The 20,290-nt window shown below is 44.6% G+C and overlaps 1 protein-coding gene across 4 annotated transcripts in view; it reads right to left on the bottom strand.

The window, feature by feature from the left end:
* MANBA (mannosidase beta) overlaps positions 1–20,290 on the bottom strand; it is a 137,231-nt gene that overhangs the window by 85,839 nt on the left and 31,102 nt on the right. For 3 of the 4 annotated variants that reach the window (XM_029597047.1, XM_029597050.1, XM_029597048.1), the window contains exons 3-5: positions 18,687–18,781; positions 13,527–13,632; positions 9,470–9,640 (exon numbers count right to left, since the gene is read on the bottom strand). In XM_029597047.1, the coding sequence (XP_029452907.1) occupies positions 9,470–9,640; positions 13,527–13,632; positions 18,687–18,781 (372 nt within the window). The remainder of the gene's footprint in view (positions 1–9,469; positions 9,641–13,526; positions 13,633–18,686; positions 18,782–20,290) is intronic. The other variant, XM_029597049.1, reaches the window with a different exon arrangement.

Raw genomic sequence — 20,290 nt, 5'->3', positions numbered from 1 at the left:
TTAAGCATAGATATCTCTTTCTGGAGAATGCCAGATCTGTTTGTATACTGTATCCTTCCAAAGCGGCTATTAATGCTGCTTACTAATGGTCCCTAGAAAGGCAGAACTAGGCTGAATCCTTCCCCCATGGCTCAAGAGTGCTAGAGTGCCTCAGCAGCCCAGTTAGTCTCTGAGGCAGGATCTCCACTTTGTCAGGGTATATTGAGCTAGTCTTGGTTTTATCCCATTGCATGGATGGATTTGCTGTTCTGATTTGTCTAAGCAATGCAGGACTACAGGTCCCAGCCAGGCCTAGATCAGCCTATCCTGGAAAGAAATGGAGTCAGCTGGAAACTGTAGAACAGGAACCAGAGTCAGGAACTGAATCCAGGTAAGCTTTTATGGTCAGCTTAGGCCATCCGGCTGGCCCTGAATTGTTTTTCATATCAAAAATATGATTTGTTTCTCCCAGTAATAGCACGCTGTGCTTAATTGCTGGTTTGATTCCCAAAAATCCTTGGGCTGGAGAAGGTTTGGAGAAACACGGACAAGGAAGTCCATCCCAGGAAGAGAAGGGAAAGAACATGCAGGCAAGCAGTGTTCAGAGCACCACCTACAGGAGGAGTCAGGGTTCTGCCCCTCTACCTGCAACTGCGCTGAGATCCAGGAAAGACGTCAAGAGAGAAAGCATCTGCGACTGCTGCTGAAGAGCCAGGGGCACCTCAGCTTCATCAGCAAGAGAGATCAGAAGAGCTTCCTTGAAACCACTGAGCCAGAAAAATTGATCAACCACACAGGAGTGGAAAAGTAGCCTAGTGATTAGAGCAATGGGCCCTGAACCAACAAAGCCAGGGTTCAAATCCCACTCACAGACCCTTAGGCAAGTTACTTCTTACAGTTATTAACCAGGTCACTTGTGAAGACCCCACTGCTTTATAGGGCGTGAGCATAAAAAAAAACCCCAAAAAACCCTCACAATCTACTTTTAGGGATTGGCTACTGTCAGACAGGATGCTGGGCTTGATAGAATTTTGGTCTGACCCAGCATGGCACTTATGTTCATATGTAAAAAAAAAGATCATTTTTATTTTTAATTTTTTAATTCATTCAGTCTCATTTCAAATTGTTCGATCTTGTATCCAATGCCGAGCATAATATAAAAGAACATTTTAGTAAGCTACAGAGTGCTTCGGAAGCGTAATAAAATTCTCCTTTGTGAAAAGAAGCAGTCAAAGAAGTCTTGCAACCCAGCAAAACTGTAAAAAATCAGTTATAGCAGCTTCCCTTCCAGAAATAACCACGCCAGCTGTCCTGGCCTCTATTTAAAGCATAGATTTCTAATAAGCAGGGTGAAAGCAATGTCACTGACTTCGTGGCATCAAATAACCTTCTGAGTTTTTCACATCTGAACCATTCCTTTTACTTCCTAAAGGAAACACTATAACGCTTTGGGATAGACCTTGATCCCACAGTCTCATACAGCTCTCTCCAGCCATGGTGATGGGAATGTCGCCCTTGGATTGACGTCTTCCAGTTTATACACCTCCAGTATTAACTATTTTAAGATTGCTCAGCTGACACAGTGACGTGTTACCACCAGGCAGAAGGCCCAGGCTTGGGAGCAACCTGAAAAGCGTAGCAGCTGGAGCAGGGCCTGGTCCACACTTGAAAAATAAAATGTGCTAGAGACAAAGAAATCACGGTGGGAGGGAGAGAGGTGTCAAAGAGAGAAAAAGAGGGCTTTAATCGCTGGAAAAAGGAGAGGGGACATTTTTTGCACTGACTGCCATGAAGACAGCATTCTCTTCCTGCCAACCAGGGCGGGAAGAAACATACACCCTGCTCACGCAGCTCTGAAAACCCACTCACCACTAACCAGCAAATACATGAGCTTTCTGCGGCCCTGGAAGAGGGCTGAGGGAGAGCCATCAGTTCCTCTAGAATCACCTCTCAGCAGCAAGAAATATTGGATGCAGCATATGGCAAAGAAAACAGCACACACAATCCTAGCTGAATGAGTTGAACTGGTGAAAGCCAGCAAGCTGAGGAGCAGCAATATCATCATCATTAAGGCTTCCATTCTTCTTATCAGCCATTAATGTCTCCCATCCACTTTGCATTGGTCCGAATAGCAAGTACCTACCAGTGACTGCTGCGGGCTTTGTGTCCCCGAACCATAAATGGCAAATGGAGAAATGTTTTTTCCTTACTGTAGATAGATGGACTCAGGACCAGTGGGTTTATGCTCCCCTGCCAGCAGATGGAGAAGGAGCAAGCTGACGTCACAGTTTATATAACCGTGCAGTGATCCCAGCCTGCCAGTATTCTCTTCAAAAGCAATTGTGGACAGACTTAGCAAAAAACTTGATTAAGAGCATGATTATAAAACAGGTAACCAGAACCGTATTCAACCAATCATAAACACTGAACTCATTTAAGATTCTAGGTACCCCACACTAGGGACTGGAAGAACCCAGAGCCCCACACGAGGACTATTAACACAATCATGCGGCAGCCGAGGGCAGGAAGTTGAGTCCTTCTGTCTATACTAAAGAAAACGAAATTATCAGGTAAGTCAATTTCTCCACTTCTAGCGTGTAGACAGATGGACTCAAGACCGGTAGGATGTACCAAAGCTACTCCCCAACAGGGTGGGAGGCTGCTCATGGTCCAGTCAACATTGCACGTGCCAAGATTGCGTCCTCCCGGGTCTGCACCTCTAGACAATAAAACCTGGAAAAAGTGTGTAAGAAGAACCACGTCGCAGCTTGGCAGATATCGACGGGATACAACAAACTAACCTCCGCCCATGACACTGCCTGAGCCCTAGTGGAATGAGCCTTAAACTGAGTAGGCAACAACCTTTCAGCATCTACATTCACAGCTGTGACCTCCTCATTAATCCAGTGAGTGCCCTGCTTACTCCTGCCATGGAGAACAAACAGGTGAGATCTGTCTTTCGAAAAGGTTCAGATACCTCCAGATACTGCAAGATAAGTCGCTTGACATCCAAGGAGCACAAGAGGCGATACTCCTCCTCTTCCCTGACCTTATCCAGGGATGGTAAGGAGACGAACTGATTCAAATGAAAATCTGAGACTACCTTGGGCAAGAAGGATGGAACAGTACCAGCAGTAACGCCGCCGAGTCACCCAAAGGAACAGCTCCCAGAAAGACAAGGCTTGCAGCTCAGAAATTTAACACACTAAACATATAGCCACAAGGAATACAGTCTTCAAGGTCAACAACCGCAAGGAAAGGCTAAGTAGTGGTCGAAATGCAGGGTCTGCCAAAAAAATCCAGCACCAAGTCAAGACTCCACAATAGAACCAGTAACCTCAAGGGAGGCCTAAGATGCTTCACTCCCTTCAAAAAAAGGCCACATCAGGATGAAATGACCAGGAAACACCATTCACCAAGCCTCTGAAACAGGCAAGAGCTACAACCTGCACTTTCAAGGAATTAAGGGCCAAGCCTTTATTCAACCCATCCTGCAAAACATCCAGAATGAGAGGGGTCTTAACTGAATGAGGAAGAATACCCTTCTCCTCACACCAAGTCTCAAAAACTCCCCAAACCCACACATAAGACAAGGAAGTAGAGAACTTGTGAGCATGGAGTAAGTCAATCACCGCAGAGGAATAATCACACTTGAACAGGCGAGTCCTCTCAAGGGCCAAACCATAAGACAGAACAGAGTCAGATCCTTGTGAAGAACTGGTCCCTGCTGGAACAAATCCATGTGCAGTGGAAGGCGAAGGGGGGCCTCCACCAAGAGTCTTCGCAAATCTGCATATCACAGATGCCTGGGCCAGTCTGGCGCCACCAAGATTACTAGCTCCCTGTGGCCTTTGATCTTGCAAATTATCCTGTCCAGCAAGGGCCATGGAGGAAAGGCATAAAGCAATCTGTCTTCCAGCCAAAACTGTACGAGAGCGTCTATTACTAGGGATCTCGGATCTCTCCTGCAACTGTAGAATCAAGGAACCTTCGCATTGCAAGAAGTCACCAGCAGGTCTAGGAATGGAAGGCCCCAGTGATCCACAATCAGCTGAAAAGCCTTGGCTGACAACATCCACTGTCCTGGGTCCAGACTCTCGCTGCTGAGAAAGTCTGTTCTTATGTTGTCTTTTCTTGCAATGTGAGAGGCTGATATCATCTGCAGATGATCTTCCACTCATTCCATAATCTATCTATTTCCTGCGACACTTGCTGGCTCTTGGTTCATCCCTGGTGATTGATATAGGCCACCATTGTTGTGTTGACCAACATCACGCAAACTGATTGATCCCACAGCCTGTGGCTGAACTGCAAGCATGCCAGCCGAATTGCCCGGGCTTCCAGGCGACTGATGTTTGGCATTCCAATGCACTTTGGTGTTAACTCCATACAGTGAACCCCCAACCATGGAGACTCACATCTGTTGTGATTACCAACCAGGACGGAAAGGACAAGGGAACTTCCTATCTCAGATGATCCTCCTGCACCCACCACTGGAGGTGGGAACAGATGTCCATCGGCAAGTGGAGCTGAATCACATAGTCCTGAGACTGTGGGTTCGAATGAGATAGAGAGGGCGGAAGAGGATGCATATGCACCCTTGCCCATGGCACCACTTCCAGGGTAGCTGCCATCAAGCCAAGCACCTATAGGTAGGACCACACCGTCAGGCGTATGGTGTTCACCAACTGACACACCTGAGATATCAATTTCTGGATCTGAACTCCAGTAGGAAAAACCTCTGTCCTGTCCCGTGTCGAACCACAGCCCCCAGATACTCCAACGACTGGGATGGCTGACGATTGCTCTTGGTCAGATTCACCACCCAACTGAGCTCCTGCAATAAGGAGATCACCTTGTGTGTCACTAGGCGGCTCTCTTCCTGAGTCTTGGCTCAAATCAGCCAGTTATCCAAATACAGGTGCACCAGGATCCCTTCTCTTCGCAAGGCTGCACTCACTACCACTATAACCTTGGAAATGTTCTGGGAGCGGTGGCTAGACCAAAGGGCAGTACCGGAAACTGATAATGGCATCCCAACACTGCAAAGAGTAGAAAACATTTGTGTTCCAATCGGATGGGAATATGAAGGTCAGAAAATCCCCCGACTGCACCGCCATTATCACAGAGTGTAAGGTTTCCATGCAAAAATGAGTCACCTTCAAATGACAGTTGACCCTCTTGAGATCCAGGATTGGAAGAAAGAAGCCCTCCTTCTTGGGCACAACAAAATAAATGGAATATTGCCCCATATTTTCTTGAGATGTGGGCACCAGAACTACAGCCCTCAGCTTCAGAAGCCTTTGAAGCATGAACTCCACTGCCTGCTTTTTCTGCAGGGAGTGGCAAAGGGACACCATGAACACGTCCCGAGGAATATTGTGAAATTCCAGTGTATATCCTTCTCGTATCATCTCCAGGACCCACTGGTCCGATGTGATCTCAACCCACCTCCGATAAAAGAGAGCGACGTCTCCCTATCACTTGTTCCGGAAGGTAGGTCTGCAAACCTTCATTGGGAAGCTTGGGAAGGTCCACCACCTGAGACCACATTTCTCTTCGGTTGTCAGGGATGAAAAGACTACCGAAAGGCCAAGTCTGCTGAAAGGTCGACCCTTTGTAGGGACAAAACCCCCTAGAACCCCGGAGCCAACCCCTCATACCAAAGGGGAGCTGTAACTGCTTCTTATCCTCCAGCAACCGAGGAACCAGAGACTCACCCCATTTATTGGCCAGTTTCTCCAACTCGCTCCCAAACAAGAGCGAACCTTTAAAGGACATCTTGGTAAAATTATCTTTGGAGGCTGCATCTGTTGACCAATTTCGCAACCAGAGTTGATGCCTGGTCGCTATTACCTGAGCTCAGAACTTACCGGCTGAGTACAGAGAAGGTCTTCAGCAGCAGGGGAAGAGGGCATCTGCTGTCACTGCCACACTCAGCCTCCTGCATCCATTGCCTTCCAGCTGAACTAGCAGTTAAGTACACGCCAGGAAACCCAGCTACCAGACCAAGGCACATCTCTGAGCAACCAAGGAAATCACCTCAAGAATTCTCAACTGGGCGAGGGACCTTTAGGTATCACTGCAGGAGAGCGGGGCTTTCTTTTCCTTAATTTAGAATTTCAAATTTCTCCTTCCAAAAAAGCTCGAAGCAATCCCCATAGGGAGATGTAAGTCCACTATCTGCTGGAAATGGAGAATACTGGCAGGCTGGGGTCACTGAAGCTATATATCTACTATGATGTCAGCTTGCTCTGTCGCCATCTGCTGGCAAGGAAGCATAAACCCACAGGTCCTGAGTCCATCTGTCTACACGCTAGGAAATGGATGCTTGGAAGAAGAGGGCAAATGCAAGATAATGAGTGTTGAAACTTGACAATGGTGATGCTACTTACGTGGTGTTGATTTTCTGCCTGGACTCTCTCTGTCACCCACTGGAACTTTTCAGACCTTTGCCAAACTGCTTCCTTTTCCCCATTGCAGCTGGAGTGGAAGGGGAATACTGTCACCACTGGTCCCTCTCCCACTGGTCCCTGCATGGCTGTGCATATTACACGGCCATGCAGGGTTCCTCCAGTGGCCTTGCATTCCACACCTTCAACCATGCACAAAACAGACCTGGATCCAGTGAAAAGAATGACAGGAACCCCTGCGCTGCTATCTCCACTGTTCCTCTCAATCTGTGTCAGCCCTTCAAGCATGCTCAGAACTCACACCTGGCACTTCCTGATAAACTGAATCTGCCTACAGGAAGTGCCACCCGTGAATATTAAACACTCTCAGGGTTAGCACAGCCTGAGAGAATAACAGCAGGGAGAGCAGCACATGCTGACAGATGAGTTCTGCTATGTCTTTTTTGAGATGGGGGTGACCAAAACTCCACACAATACTCCAGGTGTTGTTAAACCATGGGTCAATGCAGAGGCAATATAATATTTTCCATTTTATTTTATATTCCTTTTTGGATCATTCCTAACATTCGATTTGCTTTTTTGACTGCCACTGTGCACTGAGCTGAGGATTTCAATGTCCACAAGGATTTCAAGGTCCTTTTCCTGGGTGGGGATCAGTGACGTAGCCAGAATTGATTTTTGGGTGGGCATAAGGTTAACATGGGTGGGCTGTAGACATGCAAGTTTGAGATCTACTAATTGTATTCTTATTGATAAATAATGCCATATACTGCACCCTACAATGGCTTTCTAAATAGTTTGCAACAGTCATTATGCATCATGCATGAAACTTTAAAATATTTTACCTAAAATATTTCAAGCAATTACCAGCATTAAAAATTCCTTATTAATCTGTATTAATTTATTTTATATTTATTGCAGTTTATAAATACGCAAGTATATTATGTAAAAAGCAAAGAAAACAAACAATCAGATCCAATCAATCATGTAATAAAACAAAAATTAACATATTTTCATAAATCCTCTTTGCAGAGAGCCAGAAATCATCATAACTACAATAAAATATCATTAATCATCAGATCAGGTGCAGAGCAGAGCTAGGACAAGTCACATTACAACTAACATAAAAAACAAAATATTTAAATTCTGGTGTCACCTCAGCATAAAATATCCCTCCACTGCTATTTTGTGAAGTAACACAAACTCCTGCAAAGAAAGAGACATCTAGAAGCTTGCCATATCATACAGTCACAGCACTGACTCTCAGGATTCAAATAACAGCAACCTTATGAAAAAGCAGCAATGCAAATACTATACACACACACTATTTTTCCCATTTTTCCCTTGTCACTCATTTCCTAAATTCCTTTTCAGTGTCTCTCTCCTCCTGTCTTCTTCCCTTCCTCCCTCACACTCACACTTTCTCTCACAGACTCCCTCACACACACAAGCTCTCACCCCCCAGGCTCCCATTCTTATGCACACACACAGACCCACACCCAGGCACCCATTCTCACCCACACATACACATTTCCCTTTCTCTCAAGCTGGTCTCTTCCCAGATCCCCTCTCCTTGTTAGGGCTTCTCTTTAGCTGGTGGGGGATGAGGACCCCTGCCAGCACTTCCTGTTAACTTTTGGTGGGCCGGAAAGAACTGTTCTGGAGGTCACAGTTTGGGGACTCTTAGTGTAGAGTCATTCACATCTGTGTGTTCCTTATCTGTATCCATCTGGGCAACTTCAGCTTTAAACCATAACCTCTCTACTGAGATATTCTAACTTCCCTGTGTTGCAAGTGTCCTTGGAAGATACCGCCCTCCGAACCGTGCGCTTCTGATCAACTGTCATCTTTCCCCCAGGGTACAGTTTAAAAACTGCTCTCTTTTTTTTTTTTTTTTAATGTTAGCGCCAGTAGCCTGGTTCCATTCTAGTTAGGGTGGAGCGCATCCCACAGGAATAGACTCCCCCTCCCCCAGAATATTTCCCAGTTCCTGACCTATCTAAAGCCCTCTTCCCTGCACCATTGTCTCATCCACACATTGAGACTCTGGCGCTCAGCCTGCATCTGGGGTCCTGTGCACGGATGATAGGGGAAGGGGAAATAGGGGAGGACCCCCATCCTCACAGCTTACCTGCAAAATATTATATGCCCAACCTACCCGGACATGCCTTGAACACTGACAGCCGCTGGCCTGGTTCTAGTACCTTTATTTTAGAACAGCACCACTATGCTTGCATGTCTTAAGCCTGTGCTTATTCACCCATTATTCTGTGTGCAGGAGCAGTTTTACACAGAGGAAAGACAAATCAGTTCTACCAAGAGAATCAGAGGACATCTAAAAACAAACAAACCCAAAAAACACAGAACTATTCCCTCACCACACCTGCCTCCCTCATCTCAGGCAAATCCTGTTTGACCAAATAATAGCCCAGCAGAGGAGTCCACAATTGTAACAAATACTAAAATAGAAATAAATCTGTAGCCCTTCAGGAGCACTTTGAATTTTTAGAACTCAAGCATACGATGCCCAGCACCACCCCCAAAAATAATAGGTTTCACAACAAACCCAGGCCTGTTCGCAGAAACCCAGACGGCTATTGGCAAATATCAAAAAACAGGCCCGTTTATTGTCGATAGTCATTTGAATTTTGCCACGCCTTTCATCCAAGCAGGATTCCAACAGACTTCCCAATTTGATATGTCAGCACCAAAGGTCACAGGGCTTGGGGGACATTTCTGACACCAAGGTGCATAAACTATGTGGAGGATAAATGGTTTCACTATTACTCAGTTACCGCTGGGCAATTTAAGGCCGGGGATATTAAGTGACTTACCCAAAGCAACACAAGAGAATCAGCGGTATGCCACATATGAGCCTGCCCTCCCTCAGGTTTGTTTCAAGCGGCAGGTCAGCGCTAAACCCACTAAACCACACTTCCTTCCTACTCTCTATCTATGCTCCAGTTCTTCAGTGTCATTGCAAGATTTCCGAGGGCATGAATTATAGCAACTGCAATATTCCTGCCAACAGCACGAACCTTGAAAAGCGGCCGGTTGGTGCCCCCGGGCAGGCTTACCTTTCGGATGAAATTCACATGGCACTCTCCCTTCTGCACGGCTGGAGGACAATCTGGAGGCACGCCGTAAGCTGTGTGAGCTCTGCTTTCGTCAGCTGCGTAGGACACTGCTGAGGAGAACCGAACCTCTATGAAGTTGTCCTCTTTGATCACGTTGGCAATATCAAAGATCTATGCCAAAATAAAATAAATAAATAAATGCTGCTGAATGTTTGGGGCTTTTTTTTTTTTTTTTTCTTCAATCTAGAACCCCCTACTGCAGCAGTGAATTCAAATATAATAACATTCACGTCAGAGAGATTTATGGACAACGTGCTTAAAAATCAGGGCAAAAAAGGTCAGCCTGGTGGTTCTGCCATTCAAGAGATCCAAGTTCAATTCCAGAGCCCGGGCTCCTGCACTTTGGGCTGGGCCGAGTACGCGATGAAGGCAGCGTTCGCAGCGCCCAAGGTGACGGGTCACTGCGCTAGCGGTCACATCTCGTGGTGAGATTTGGGGATGCCTGCCCAGCAGGTTCCAGAAGGGGCTGCGCTCTGTGGCCCCTGGGCCAGGGACAAATCGCTGTGATGAAGGGGCCTAAATTGATGGGTTGGGAGTGAGAAAGAAAGGGATTTATCCCCGGGCAGTTGCAAATGAAGGCTCATGATACTGCAGCCTAACAGAGGCAGACGCTGACTGAACTAGAAGCTCAAAGGAAGAGATGGAGGATGCTGCCAGGCTAAGAGAGAAGGGGGGGGGAAAAACCCCCAAGACAAAGGAGCAGTAACCAAGGACAAGCCTGAAAAACAGGCCAACAGAGGCAAACCTGGATCAGTGACCAGACAAGTAAAGAAGGAAAGAGAAGAGGCAGACTTTGTCAGGCTATTAGCTATTTTCTCCGTTCCTGTTTAATTCACTTGGAAATGTTTTGGGGGTTTTCACCATAGAATAGGAGAACCTGGGAGTAGGGGGGAGGAACCAACCACCTCAGTACTTCTGCTCCCACCTGCAACATATTTTAGTTTTGTTATGAACAGAGTTTACTGCTACTTTAAATGGACGTAAAATGATCAAGCTCCACAAACCCTGGATATGAAATCACAGTAGCGCTCATGGAGTGTGTCTGACCTTAGATTCATTCTGGAAGACCGTGGGTTCAACTTCTCATGACCGGACCAGGATTTACACCCTGCAGCGGTGCAACAGAAAGTCAAGTTCTGCTGGAAATGCCACTCATTCAAGGAGATGTTGGCTTTGGGTACATTTGCTAGAACAAGCGCTGGCCCTGCTGCTACTGATCAAGTTTTGCTGCTCTCATGCCATACCGTGCCAAGATACCAGTGATGGTAGCTTCCTTCCACCTGAGGTGGGATGCACTCTTCAGCAGTTGTGTGTGAGGAAGAGAGGTATGGTCTCGTTTGCTTGACAATTCTAAAAACTATCCTCATCCCTGGACAGAAAATGCTTTGATGCTCATTCACTCTCTTGCAGCCAGGCGCAAGAGAGTGTCTTGAGGTTCTATTCTGTTTCTATGCCTAGCTTCAAAAAGCCAACCTCTATGAAACAAAATTAAACTAAAGAGTCCTAAAATTTAACAATTACAAAAATGGAATAAAGACTCTCTTCCTTAAGGCCTTGCCAACCTAAGATCAATCATGAACTTTGTTCTGAAGGTTTCTTTAGTACATATCTTCTAAGAGCATGACCTCAAAGGCAAATTGTATAATTTGCTATGGGAAAGACTAAGCTGGAGACAGCCTAATAGCACACATAAAAAACAGACTCGAAAAATGATCGACATTATCCAAGTGTCTACCAGTCGGGTGCTCTATGCGTTCAACTAGTGCCTTAATTAAGGCAAGAGAATACAGAGAAATCCAAGAGCGTGCCACCTTTCCTATCGACCCAAAGAAATATTTGCAATAGATATTGTTCCTTTTTGCTTTCAGTACAGCATAATGAAAAGAAGCTGGACTTGAGCTCAGTGGCTTATCATGCAAAAGATCCTGGAGCAGGGGTGTTCAAACAGTGAGCGAGAAAGCACTCTGCAGAGGGAAAACTCTGCTGCCAAAATATGGCAGTGAACGGGTCAGACGTGGAAGAAGCTTCTTGCTCTAGTCCTAAATCAATAGGAACAGTTTACTCTGTGAGGAGCTCTGAATTATGTGGAGCTTCACCACCTCTGCACTGGCAAGAATTGCTTCAGCCGGATACAAGGACCCCAGTCCTGCACATTTGGGAGTGGCGCGTGACTCTCATGCAAGCATGGGGATTTTCTCTACGCACGTGAACAGATGTGAAGGTCAGCATGAAATCTAGGTTCAGCTACGCATAAACAATTGGGGGGCGTTGAGAAGAGTGAAAAATGGGAAAAACATAAAAAGGTGGACCAGACTCCCCTTGCTGCGGGTCCATAAGCAGTACCATAATAAAGAGCATACGGCCATAAACAGATATAAACTCCTGCAAAACAATGATAATTATCCGCAAGGACACTGAAATCCTATGCCTCTTTAACATTAGTAATTTACATAAGAACATAAGCACATGCCATACTGGGTCAGACCAAGGGTCCATCAAGCCCAGCATCCTGTTCCCAACAGTGGCCAATCCAAGTCACAAGTACCTGGCAAATACCCAAATATTAAATAGATCCCTTGCTCCTAATGCAGGCAACAAGCAGTGGCTGTTCCATATTGATTAATAGAAGTTTATAGACTTCTAATGTAGGCAAACAAATCAAAAGCATATGTTATAGCAATTTTCAAAAACCCACTTCCATGGATAAAGTTCTTTTAGCTTACACAAGATTCAGGGGAAGGGATTTTCAGTAACCATGGCAGTAAGGCTCATTGTTCAATCTGGTGACCATGGTCTCTAGTCCATGACCGTTTAATTAAACATCAGTTTCTGAATCGTGTTGACATTTATATATGGAAATGACTGAACTCAGCTTATTTATTTATTTTTATTACATTCAGGTAACTGTAGGTATTTCCCTATCCCCTGAGGGCGCACAATCTTAAGTTTGCGACTTGCTCAAGGTCACAAGGAGTGGCAGTGGGATTTGCACCCTGGTTTCCATGGCTCTAACCACTAGGCAAGGGGTGAGCAACCCTTTCAGCCTCGGGCCCCCACCCCCTTCCTTCCATACAATTTGTTGTGCCCCCCACCTCCAAGTTGGATTACATTGTGTATGGATCTGTGTGTGTGTGTATACAAATATGTATCAAAGTCTCTCACCAGCCAATCAGCTGTTGAACCGTTTGCCAAATAGCGGGCAAGCACACTGCCAGTCAGAAGCTCAAAATTCCAGTTTTGATTCTCTTCAGGTTGCTGATAGGAGCAATCAGATAAACACAAAGAGGCGGATACCGCACTACATCCAGTCAGGCACCTACCAGTAACAGCAGCACAAACCCCTTCCACTGCCAGACACATTCGGGCCAATGCAGTATCAGCGCGTAGAAAGCAGGCGCTCAATGCTTTTTTTTGGCCGCTGGCGTTAATTTCTAAGCATACAAATGTGCGGATTGGGCGCACATTTTTTTTCTGTATTGAGAAGAATACATAATAGCGCTCATCAACATGAATTTACATGCGATGAGCATTATTAGCTACGTGGGCAGTTGGACGTGCATTTTGGACGCGCTAACCCCCGTTTTGTGCAGGCCCCGCGATATTAAAAATTGTCAGGACTAGCACTTCCTCCATGCTGATCTCATGATTCACGAGATCAGCATAGAGAAAGTGCTACTCTCATGAGTTCTAATACTGCAGGCCTGCACAGAGGAAGAGGCAGCAGAACGGGCTTCATTGCCAGAAGCAGTGACGAGCGATCGGTTGTGCAGCCACTAGTGGAATGAGGTCCACTGGCATCTGCACAGCCTCTCCCTCTGTTTTTCGGCCGCCGGTGGGATGTACCTTCTCCCGCAGTACGATGTTCTACTAGGCCCATGCAGCAGAGGTGGCACTCCTGTCTTTTCAACCCCGTTGCTGGTGTGCCTGCCCAGTTTGCGCACCCCTGCACTAGGCTATTCCTCTACTCCAATTAAAATGCATTAACAGGTTTACTCACATATTTTATGAACATGTTGTCTGTTCTTCCAACAGTGACATTGTTGATGAAGATCGTTGACACTGTATCTATTCCCATGCAAACCAAATTCACTTTCTGTCGTTTGCTTTGAAAAAAAAAAAAAGAATTATACAGGCATATTAAAAGACATTTCTTTTAAGGGTTGTTTTAGGTAAGCGTATGCAAAGATCTAAAAGCAATACTAACCAATGAGCTAGATGACTCCCTACTAAACTAGCCATATAGTGCTATATCACGGAGGACTAGCTGAACTAGCTTGGTTTTAACTTGGCATGCATAGGGATGTAGTTCTCAATTTTCCCAATTAATTTCTTTAAGAAAAATAGAGTGCATCTCCAAGTATCTGCCAGAGGGGTAAAACCAGAACTGGTTTGACTTCTCCACCTTCACAGGATGCTATAAGCTCCCTCTACATCACACTGACTTATTGAGCACCCCTGCATCTGAACCTGTGACTGGATGGAATGAGGTGCCCTGGCACAGTTGGCGGGAACAGCCTATACAATATGTGGGCATTTTGCAAGTCATGTCTGTTAGATGTTTAATTATGAAGTTTCTTTATAAACATCTTCCATTAACAAAATTTGATACTTGTATATCTTTTATTGGGCCAAGTTCAGACTATGTACATCGTAGCACTGGAAATTTCCACACCCCGCAGGCCCTTTCTTCAGATGCGGTCCCAAAAACTCACATATTGCAATACCTTTGGATTATTGCTGCTTTGGTCTAATGTGCCAGATACATCCAGTTTTCTCCATGGACAAGCAGGAACAAACAAACACACAAGTGGGCAATGTCACTGGCAGTGCCAACGTGAAACATTCTCTCTCATAGCTCAGAAAGTCCGAGTATGTGCAGGAGTTCCCATGCTATCACCACACAAACGTCCTGACTTTTTTATCCACCTCAGCATCTAGAGACGGAAAATGTTTCTCTCTTTCGGTGCTGTCATCACATTTTAGGGTGATTTTATTTTCTTTTCCAATTCTGCTTCTTTATTTTATCTCAATTTGTGCCACAAAATAAAAATTGTTAGAATAGTATTTTTTTTGTTTTCAAGGAAAAAAAAATCACTAAGTCGGTAAGAAGCCAGTTAAATTCTTTAAAATGCCAAGATAAAATGGCAAGTTTGGATCTTCATGATTTATGCTTAAAATGTCCAGGTCCAATGTATGATTCTGCCAATTGTGGCTCATGTGGCTGCATGTCTCTGTGAGCCAGGACTTTTAGAAATAAGAGATTACCTTCAATAAAGAAAGGATCTACTAATAAAGGCAGAGTCTCAAGGGAGTGCAGGCTCTACTTCCTCCTCCCAGACAGAAAATAGGAAAAGAAAATCCCCTCCTCCAGAGCAGTCATTGGTTAAACATCATGTTGATGCCTATGAGCCAATAAAGAGAAAGCACTGTGCAGGTGATACGGCAAAGTTCATTGGCACAATACACAATACAGCCTTTCCAAATCTTTGGCGTGAACAGTCTTAGTGGCATCCAGTGTCAAAAGCATCAACGTGGACATCTTTATTGCCATCCAGTATTCTTAAGATTTCAGAGCGAGTGTCTTTGGCACCATACAATGAAAGCACCACTATAGTGCAGAAGCCTTTGTTGCCAAACTGCATCTGCGCCAATAATTCGACTTGAAATACAGAAGACTGTTTTTTTATCACATGTTACTTCATCATCAATTTTAGTGCCAGGGTCAAACATATCCCCAGTCAAGACTCAGCTGATCTACCTGAATGCCTTTGTTCAGAAAATGTTGATAGATTTTGCAAGAAATTACATGGCGAACACTCCATCTACTTCAACTCAAGATTCCTTCTCTAAATCTATTTTTAGAGAAGAGAGGAGGGACTCTCCGACTCTTCAGTGAACCCTGGGGGCCCGGGTTCCAGGAGCCACGAGGACCGGGACAAACAACCACGCCCAGAACAACGAGGAAAAAGTGGTGAAGGCCTTACGGAGGAAGGAACTGTGAGTAATAATAATATCGCCTTATACAGTGCTACTCCAACTCTCGCTTCTTCTTCCTTAGAAAAAATAAGGAATATATTGATTTCCATGCAGAAATCAATTAACACGCTAAGGGGTAGATTTTAAAACCCCTGCACACGTAAATCCTCCCGGATTTGGGCATGCAGGGCACTCGCGCACCAGCACGCCTATTTTGCATAGGCCGCCGGCGCGCGCAAAGCCCCGGGACGCGCGTAAGTCCCGGGGCTTCCTAAAAGGGGCGGGAGGGGGCGTGTCCGGGGGCGTGGTGACGGTTCGGGGGCGGGCCGGGAGGGCGGTCCCGAGTCCCCCGGCACTGCGGCCTGTGCCGGGGGATGCTGGGGCGGCGCGCGCAAGTTACTCCTGCTTCAAGCAGGCATAACTTGCCCAACAAAGGTAGGGGGGGGGATTTAGGTAGGGCTGGGGGTGGGGTAACGCAGAAGGAAAGTTCCCTCCGAGGCCGCTCCGATTTCGGAGCGGCCTCGGAGGGAACTGAGGCAGGCTGCGCGGCTCGGCGCAGCCTTGCGTGCACCGACACCGGATTTTATAAGATACGTGCGTATCTTATAAAATCTGGTGTACTTTTGTTCGCGTCAATGGCGCGAACAAAAGTACGCACACGCGTATTTTTTGAAGATCTACCTCTAACTGTTACAGTTCAAGAAGCGATTACTAAAATAAGTGGTGACTGTGGAGAAACAACTGGAGGCAATGGAAGGGAGCGTAAGAGAGATTGGAAAAGTTCAATTTAATTTGATTAAGTCTGAAAAAATGTTTGAAAATAAAATGGAAATTTTTGAAAATCAATCTAAGAGAGCAAATTTAAAAATTTTAAATTTTTCTAAGACAAAAATGATGTCCCCAATGGAATTATTTAAAAGCTCTCTCTTAAACATATTGAAATATTCATCAGTTGCGATACCTGCGATCTCAACTATGTATTATTTGCCAACGAGACAACCAATGGGTGAAAGTGTTCCACTACAGGAAAATCAAGACGACTTAAATCTGAATTTAACTGATTTCCTTGAAAAATCTTTTGATGCGGATATAAAATCAAGAGCAACGCTGTTTGTGCAGTTCTCTTTTCTATCTGAACGAGATAATGTACTGAGACATTATTTCAGATTTCAGAAATTAAACAATCCAAATCTTCAGAAATTAAACAATCCAAATTAAACAATCCAAATCTTCCCGGACATTGCGAGAATAACACAGTTAAAGAGGAGGAAGTTTATTGCGATGAGAGGGGAGGTAACTGATAGAGGTGTTTCATGTTTCGTTTCCCTTGTCGATGTATATTGCTTTGTGGTGATACTAAATATATATTTAACGATCCAGAACAACTTTGTTCCTATTTGGATGCTAGTCCATGTTCCTGAGATCCTTCTTAAGGAGTTGGTAATTGGAAAGTTTGGCGATGCCTTACAGTTTTGTACTGTTAGAAAAAATAATATTTCTTTAGCATATCTGCTATATTCTTTTCTTGGTCTCCACTATTTCCTTTATAAGATTCAATGTGATTGCATCCAGATTATGGTATATGGAACTATTAAGAGATTATATATTGCTGTTTGAAATGATATTTTCTTTATCTGGTTTATGTATATGCACATTATTAAAATTCTTGTATAAATGCAAAAAAAAATGCAATAAGGTATAAATTAAAAAAAAAAAAAAAAGTTCATGCAGTACAGTATATTCCACAAGTTCAAAGAAGACAAAGGTTTTTACTCGAGATAACAGGAGATTTTTGTCTGATACTAGACGTCAATTAAATTTCAAGATGAATTCCTTAGACACTATTCTCCCTCATATACAGACAGACGATTCTTTGACAACCCTAGATCTCATGAACACATCTTCATATTCTTATTCACAAATCTCACAGAAAATATCTGGGGGGGGGGGGGGTGAGACTTTGTCATTTTCAATACAGAATTTTGCAATTTGATCTAGCAGGAGCTCCCAGACTTTTTACAAAGTGCTAAGCATTAGTTGCTTCTCATCTCAGAAAAAAAATATATTTTTCCTTAGTAGTCAACTAATATCCAGCATATCTTATGCATAAGTCAAGAGCAACATGTCCTTAGTTCCCAAGATGTTGCAGTCTCCAGGATTCAGAGTAAATTGTGAAAAATCTCACCTCATCCCAACAAGTTAGCTAGAATTCATATCAGCACAATTCAATACCATTCAGGAAAAGGTTTTTCTCCTGTTTCAAATAATACTTACTTTAGTAAAAATAGTGGGCCAGATTTTATAACATGCGCGCGGGCGTAGATTTGTTTCGCGCAACCCGGCGCAAACAAATCTACGACTGATTTTATAACTTGTGCGTGCAAGGGGGTGCAACAATTGTACAACTTGTGCACGCCGAGCCAAGCAGCCTTCCTCCGTTCCCTCCAAGGCCTCAGCTTCTAAGACTAGCAGAAGCCCCTCCTGTCTGCCTGCCCATCTTTCCAGATCTCCTAACTCAATTTGAAGTTTCTCTTCTTCAGCCAAATCTTCAGCCTTTGCTCTCAATATCCCTGCTGTGAGAACTAAAATAGAACTGGACATGCCATGTCCCACAGAAGTGAAGGAGATTATTCTTGCAGCCAAAAAAACAGCCACAAGGCGCTTTTATAATTTCAAGTAGAAGAGATTCTCTATTTTGTGCTCCTTTGTATGGAGAACACTTACATTTTCAACTTCAATATTATTTCAGTATCTTCTCCGTCTTTCAAATTCTAGCCTAAAATCAAATTTGGTCAGAATACATTTGATTGCAATTGCAGCGTATCATCATTGTTCAGAAGACATTCCAATTTCTCAGCTTCCCTTTGCATACAAATTTATCAAAAAGGTTGTCATCATTTGAAACTTCCATTCAAGATCCCACCTTTGGGTAGGTGCTAATTTCTGAAAGTAAAATGTGCGGCTTTGCTGCACATCAGAGGCACTGCAGCCCCTACAGCCCAGCCCACCTGCAGCAAGCTGCGATTCAAGACATTAGTAATGTTTCGTGAAACTTTGTTAAGGTGTCCAAATGGCAGCTTTACAGTTTGCCTACTTTACTTCATGTTTAAACATAACATAACATGTATATGTGCAAAATAGAATCATATGCATAAAATGTATGTATTTTTGCATAATGTACCTGATGTCAGGTGGAAGTTTGAATGGCCTGCTGTAGGTCCAGTTATCCAGAGAGATCCATTTATAGGCCAGGTCGTTAAATCGATAGTAAGGATCCTAGAGAGATTTTTAAAAAATTAAGCTATGCTTCCAGAGTAAATTTAGTTTGAATCATAGACTTATGATGGCAAATAAAGACAATTCTAGCCTTGTCAAATTTATTTCCCTGGTGCAATGCCATAGATCAGGAGTGCGCAAACTAGAGTATGGGCTGCCTTCCGGGAGGGGGGGAGAGGGGTGTGTGTGTATATAAACAATCCTGAAGGAGGGCTGCTCAATCAGGGAAGAAAAAAATGGCTATGCTGTTGAGTCTCGGTGATGTGGAGCCACTGCAAGCTCAGGAGGGAGGGAGCTGCCAGAACGTAGTGGCATCATTGTAAGCCTGCCGTAGTTTAGCCATGCATCTCTTTCAGGAGGCCAGGGTGAGAAGCTGTTTCGGCTGTGGCAGGTCCAGGTGGGGGAGCTGCTTATTCTGCAGCAGAACTGGACATGGACACTGAGAAGTATACCAACATGGAGAAGGAAATCCCAGAAGCCTCTGCGTGTCTTTGGCCTGCCTGAGCTGAATGGACTCTGAGTGACTTACAGAATGTCCCTGGATATCTGTGGAGGCAAGCTGGCACCAGACAGGTGATGTCTATTCATAGAGTCACCACAGGGGAGCTTCAGGCACTGTTCTCAGGAGTTTGTAATCCACACAGTTACAGACGTGTTGATTGTCTTGACCAGCAAGAGTTTACCAGAACAAAGAAAGTCATGGGAAATGGGCTACACATCCTGGGAAGCCAATCAGGGATAGTTAGCGATGATTTAATCATGCAGTTGACATCACAACTTATGTAAATGATTCTTTGGGCAGTCATGCAAGTCCCTAGAACCTTCTACCCTGTATTTGAATGTTACCTATAAAACAAGGATCACTTTCTGTATATGGAGAGATTGCTGGTCAGATTGTAAGACGAAGGGCACCCAGTACCCAGCATCTCTCGAGAACACTTATATTGACTAATAAACATACATTATACTTTTTACTGAGTCTAAGTGTTCTTGTGTCCCTGGCCATAAGCACAGAGTAAGCTTTACCAACACAGACCCAGGAAGACCTGCCATGCCTCAGGCCTCAGCTCGGGAGGCGTTCCTTCTGCTTCTGGGTCTCTACCCAAGCAAAGAGATCACAGCTGTTGCCTGCCAGGGAAAAAGAAGTGGCGAGGTTGGGGAGGGGAATGGGCAAAGAGGCCGGAGAGAATGAGGAAATGGAGGGGGAAGGGAGAATAAAGGCAAAATGTGTAACAATAGTTAAATAAGCAAATCACAACATGAAAAAAAAAATCAAAGAGATAAACAAATTATGAAAAAAAAATAAGAAACAGTAAAACACCACCACCACGGTTGGTCAGGGTGGGATGAGTTTTTCAGTTTCTAAAATAATTTTGGCTCATACCTTCATTTTTTGAACAATGTTCCAGCCCTTACCACTGTGGCCTTGACCTGTGTGTGTCTGGGTGTGGTGTGAAGTGTGTCTTTCTGTGTTTGTCTGGTGTGCAGTGTCTACATCTGTGCCTCTCT

Source organism: Rhinatrema bivittatum, chromosome 1, assembly GCF_901001135.1.
Source record: "Rhinatrema bivittatum chromosome 1, aRhiBiv1.1, whole genome shotgun sequence".
Classification (NCBI taxonomy): domain Eukaryota; kingdom Metazoa; phylum Chordata; class Amphibia; order Gymnophiona; family Rhinatrematidae; genus Rhinatrema; species Rhinatrema bivittatum.
The sequence above is the reverse complement of the archived record's forward strand: the minus strand, read 5'-3'. Positions and strand labels throughout refer to the sequence as shown.